Consider the following 5745-nt stretch of genomic DNA (forward strand, 5'->3'; position numbering starts at 1 on the left):
AAGTACAGAGAGGTTAACTGATTTCCCCGAGATCACACAGCTGGCAACGAAGGAGCCGAGGCTCAGCCTGAGGGCTCCCCCACGGGGCTCCGAAGCGTCTCGTCATCACAGTTCCACGCTGAGAGCAGAGCGGCAGGCAACCACTGTATTGACAAAGTTCACACATTGCAGCCATTTTTGAGGGTTTGTCTTGGGGTTCATCAGCTGACAGAATGAAACAGAGTTGTGCCCTATTTTTCAATGTGCCCCTATCTCTAGCTCCGTCTGCTCTGCCTCCGCTCTCAGCACAGCCAACAGAGGCCCAGGCGCTGCGGAGAACACAATGCTGAACACGGGCACTGGCCCCTGACACCCCGAGCTCCGGCCTCCTGTTCTCTTCAGACGACATCGTGCGTCGCTTCCGTCAGCTGCTCATGCACTTGGCTCCTTCTCACCCCCACCCTTTGGGGCCTGGGGGTGTTCCTCCCTCTGCTCTTCCTGAGAGCTGGGCTTTGCATAGCTCTCTCCCTCTGGCAGCGGTTCCACTGCAACCACAGACCAAGCGTCCACGCTCCCGGACCCTGAGACACCCCGAGTGTCTACACTGCTCCCAAGCCTGAGCTGTCCAGGAGGAGCATGAGAGAACCGGGCGGCTCGTCTGTTCCGACACGAGACTGAGAGAAACAGGTTCGGGCTGCAATTCGCCTGTTACCTGCGGGCCCTCTCGGTCACTCCGCCTCTAGCCTGAGTGGTCAGGAATGACTTTCACTTCCACAGGTTTTCTTCGATCACTAATTCTAACGAGTGGAAATCGGTGGACATTTATGCGGCATATCTCAAGTTCTCTCACAAAAGGAGCTGGTATGTTTAGCTCAATGACCATGCGCTTGCACGTCTTAGACATATTTCAGCATCTGGCCCTGCTTTGCAAAGGCTTAGTTTTGCAAGTTACACCAGAAAGAATGCATTTGAAAACATGAGGCCACAGATATCTACAAGAAAACCACATCACTGGAACCGTTAAAATTTCGCTTAGGTAAACATTAGGAATGTGACAAATCGCTAATTTCCTATGACTGATAGTAAAATTCTGAGAACTCTGGGTTGGGGGTGGAGGGGAAAGAAGAAATGGGAACCATCCCCTCACCTCAGAGACTTCTCCTGCTGTTTAGATTTTCATGGAAATGTGTCTGTCACCTGTTGGCTGAGAATTTATCCCTGGTCTTTACAAATGTCACCGTCCCTCAGGGACTCCATTTCAAGATGCCTCATGGAGAGAATGTAGGTCCCCCCGAGAGGCTGATGGAGGAACAAGGCCTTTACCCCGGGAAGTTAGAAATACAGACCTGAAGTCTACAGCATCAGAAAGACTTTGCCTTCATTCTCAAAAAACAGAGATAATGGGAACCATAAAGTAATCAGAGCTCCCAGGACAGCAGTGGCGACGCCCGGGTGTGGCGTGGTGCCCTTCGATACAACTCACCTCGAGCTGATTTTAAATACATAATCCTGCGCCTGTAACATACCCTCTCTTAGACTGTCTTTGTCATTTTGCTTTAAAATTCAGACCTATTCCAAATTCCTTATTAGCTATTTAATGAGACTCTGACCTCTGATGCACCCACAGCAGCCACCAGCACTTCGTGTGCTGTTTTTAACAACAGAGACATATTTTCCAAACTGTTCCATGATTTGAGGATTGCTACCAGTTTGGGACATCTTGTTAAAATAGAAGCCATGAGTTTGTCAGCATATTCATATTCTGGTTTGTTTAAATGGACCCTATATATTCTGTATCACAAAAAGACAATGGTTGCAGTTTTTTAAAAACAGGTGTCAGGGCTTCTTGGAGAAATGGCTGATTCTGGGTCTGCGGCAAGAAATGAGGAAGTGAGCCTGGAACATCTTGTCATACCAAATAGTGAAGAAGTCACCAAAGTCACTAGGATCATGTCCAAAAGCTCAGGAGCCAACCTGAAGATGCTCCCGCTGGCCAAAGACAGAATACAGTGCACGTCAGTGAGGACGAGACCTGTGATGGCCCTTAAGTCTATCACTTTATAAAGGCTCTTAAAGAAATACCTGCTTACCACCATTGTACAGGACCAGAAAATTAACTCATCATTCTGAAATCTGCTAAGTAAAGAGTAGAAGCATTTATGCTGCCTTTTTAAATAAAAACGGTAGACCACTGCTAACCAATCAGCAAAGGAGAAATTTCTCCTTATTGAAAGTATTCCAGCCAATAAATGAAAAAAAAATGATAGAAATAGGATATCACCAATTTGAAACTCTTAATAAACTAGTGGATTAGGTTCCTGAGCATCAGTGGCTACTAACACCATAAAAAGTGACATGGTCAGACACCACCTGCCTCCTGATGAAAGACACAGTATCTCTCACAATGTAGTTGTATGCCCCAAAATAGCAAGCCTCCAGATGCAGCTACTAAGTTAGACATCAGACAGAGGATGGGGACTTGTTGGAAGGCCCCATGGGTATGCAAGTAGCAAAATCCAGATCATGGGGATGCCAGGAGACCACATACACACCAGAACATGAAATTTCAAGGGGAAAACGAGACAAAGATGGAGGGAGAACCCAAGGGTGAAAATTGACTTAAAGACCGATCACCAGCCACAAGGCGTGACCCTCCCTTGGATTCTGATTCAAACAGGAACACCTACGAGGCAGTTGGAAATCTGAACCTTGGATGGACATTTGGTAATGAATTAAGAAGTTCTTACCAAGTTTTTAGTGTAGATAATGACATTGTGGTTACAGTTTTTAAAGAATTATTTGTCTTTTAGAGATACGTACTAAAATTTTTACAGATGACTGATATGTCTGGGATTTGCTTCAAAATAATATGGCGTGGGGACAGTGGGTGAGAGTATGAACAGGGATGGTTCATGGCCATTGGGGCTGGGGCGTGGGGTGACCCCCTGTCCTCTTTTGTCAATTTTTGAGGCTCTCCAGAGTAAAAACCTAAAGACAAAACCATGCACAGTACACAAGTATTTCTTTGTTTATATTCTACTCTCAAGGGTTAACCAGTTTTATATATTTCAAAGGAAGAAATTTCTCAGGACTACCTTTAAAAAACTGGCATATATTCATGAGTTTCATTTAATATTTGCAAAAGCAGCCCATTTTTCTAGGGAAAAGAGGAAGTACAAAGAAGAAAATGTCATTATTTAATTTAATTTATTTATATGCTCACTCACTTATTTACGTCACCAAGATCTCATCTGTGCTCATTAGGGCTCTGACATCGAATGGAAAGTCACTCTAGGCAATAAGTTACGTTTAATCAGGTGCATCATTGTTTTAACAGCACAGAAACTTAACAACATATAGACCCCAGCTGCCTGTTCACTGAAGGTAAACAGGTGAAAAACAGAACAGAGCTCTCTGCTGCTTATGCTGGACAAGCCGTTTTAAAATCAGAATACAAAATGTTTCTTTCATTTAAGCACTTTGAGCTATCTCTTCTGTTTTACTCTGAACAGCCTTTAATTGCACCATGCACACTAAATGATGATGCCAATGTCCCAGCGTCCCAGCCTGCCTTCACCTTGCTGCCTTTCCATGTCTTATTTCTTCATTTTCCAACATTAGATGCTACTTAATTTATTTGCTATGTCTTATGTCAACAGACTTTCAAGAGAAACATAAGGACTTGCTAAAACACAAATCCTGTTGATGAAAAGGTGGGTGATGACACATTAAAATGCTACTGTAAATTCCTGATACAATTTAGTGGTTTAGTTTAGTCTTTTCATGATTAAATAATTTTATTGCTTCCCTCTCAAGTTTTTTACTACCCACTGTTTCCTCTTTGCCTCTAAAAATGATCCCATTCTCCTGTCCATTGTCTGACGCCCACCGTGCACTGTTCACCTGTTTCAACCCAGATGTAACTAGGAGTCAGGGCTGGGCTCCCAGGGGCTCAGACGGAATTTTCCCCACAGGGACTGGAAGTACAACCAACAATAACTGTCCTTTAATTAAGGGGTGCGTTTTCCTCTGTGATTGTTCTGCAACAATATTGAAACATTTATGAAATGTTTATCCTCACAGATCCTGAAGGGCACTTTTTTGAGTCATTGGCTCATTTTCAATTACTGAAATAACCAAAGAAAGAACAAACAAACCCAAACTAGTAAACGGGAACTACGTTTCCCTCCTTCTCCTGTTTCTCCGGTGCGGAGTCTGTTCTCATTTATGGTATTTATGTCAAGATCCCCTTTCTTGCATAAAATTGATAGTTAAAAGAAAAACACTTACCCAGAACAAGAAGTTGAAGATAAACATAGAATATTTTATGCAGCCACTCACACCTGCCATGTCGGAAGTGGGTCAGGCTCCAGATGCTGTGAATTTAGCTGCACAGGCCTGTCCGGCAATGTGCTACGGAGTAATTTGTCTGCGGAGATTTCTGTGCCTGCAGCTTCAGAGCGGAAAAGAAAGCAAAGAAACAGAAGAGTAAAACAATCCGGTTACTAAATTGGATAAAAAATTAACCTGCACATTCAAATATCACAACGGCTATCTCTGGGCAGGCGTGTTCTGCTTGTCGTGGCTCCTGGGGCACCCGGCCAGGATATTTATGACGTTTCTCAAAACTACCTCCTCTAAAGTAAACAGATATCAAGTTAAGGGGTGGCGCTGGCCCTGGCAGAGAATGGCACAGAGATAGGAGGCTGCTGATTTCAGAAACCACAGCCCGCCTTCCCTGCCCTCCGTTTCCACAACGGGAAACAGGGTTGTTTTGCTCTGAGATAAATGGACATCGTGTCTCCAACTCATGTTTGCATTGCATTTCCTCAAGAATGGAAAATTTCTTCTAGATGCAATAATAAAACGCATTTAGAAATCAGGAAGTCTGAAGGCTCAGACACAGCAACCTTCCACCCTCAACCCCAGAGCAGGAGGAACAAACATTACACGCACCTGCCTCCCACAGCGTCTACATTTATTTCCAAACAGCTCCACGGAGCTGCCCGAAATGCAGGGAAGTTGGGGGAAGTGCGGAGGGAGAGGCCACCCTGCCCATCATAAGACCATTCAGGTTTTATCTTTATTTCTTTCCAATGCAAAAGGAAAAAAATTCTCCGGAGTCACCCCCTGCCTGCCCCTGCTGTGTTCATGTTGCAGGGCGGCCGTTTCAGCTGCTCGGCTCTTTCCCAGGCGGACCCCGCCCCTCCCTTCGCTTCTCTGATGACTTACGTCCACCAGCAGCTGCTCTCCTCCAGCTCGGTTTCTGGATGCCCATCCTCTCAGACAGAAAGTTCACAATGAGCAGTGGTCCTAGCTCAGTGGCCGTAGATGGCACAGTCTGCTTCTGGCGCTAACAGAAGGCGGTCGTCCCGGGTGAAGGCAAGCCCTGCCGGGTCAGGGAGGAGAGGCTGCTCCATGACAGCAACTGGGGGCACGCTGCTCTCTACTTCCTGCCCATGAAAGGGAGCTCTTTGACCTCAGTCCAGTTCAAAATCTGTGCAGAGCTGTCCCCTGCTCTGAATTCCCGCCCCCATCGCCGGGTGGTCCCAGCACCTGCCCAGCTGCGTCGCTGTCTTTCCTGCCTCCCATCTAGCCTCCCATCTAGCCGCCTCCCGGTCCGTGGGCCTCTGCCTCCCCTCCATCGCGGCCCTGGCTCTGCCATTGTTCAGCATTTCATCCCCTCATATGAACATTTCAGCAGAGTCGTAATTTGTTTTCTGCCCTCTCTTCCTCCTTCTTTCTACCTTAACATTCCAGAATGTT

At 46.0% G+C, this 5745-nt stretch overlaps 1 protein-coding gene across 5 annotated transcripts in view; it reads right to left on the reverse strand.

Annotated features, from left to right (window-relative positions):
• The window catches only part of TSPAN8 (tetraspanin 8), a 52853-nt gene that overhangs the window by 24580 nt on the left and 22528 nt on the right, over positions 1–5745 (reverse strand). For 2 of the 5 annotated variants that reach the window (XM_070270336.1, XM_070270337.1), the window contains 2 exons: positions 5212–5432; positions 4270–4432 (listed from right to left, as the gene is read on the reverse strand). In XM_070270336.1, coding sequence (XP_070126437.1) covers positions 4270–4329 — 60 coding nt within the window. In that variant the 5' untranslated portion in view covers positions 4330–4432; positions 5212–5432. The other 3 variants (XM_005613867.4, XM_070270338.1, XM_014728655.3) reach the window with 2 other exon arrangements.

Source organism: Equus caballus, chromosome 6, assembly GCF_041296265.1.
Source record: "Equus caballus isolate H_3958 breed thoroughbred chromosome 6, TB-T2T, whole genome shotgun sequence".
In the NCBI taxonomy this organism is placed as follows: domain Eukaryota; kingdom Metazoa; phylum Chordata; class Mammalia; order Perissodactyla; family Equidae; genus Equus; species Equus caballus.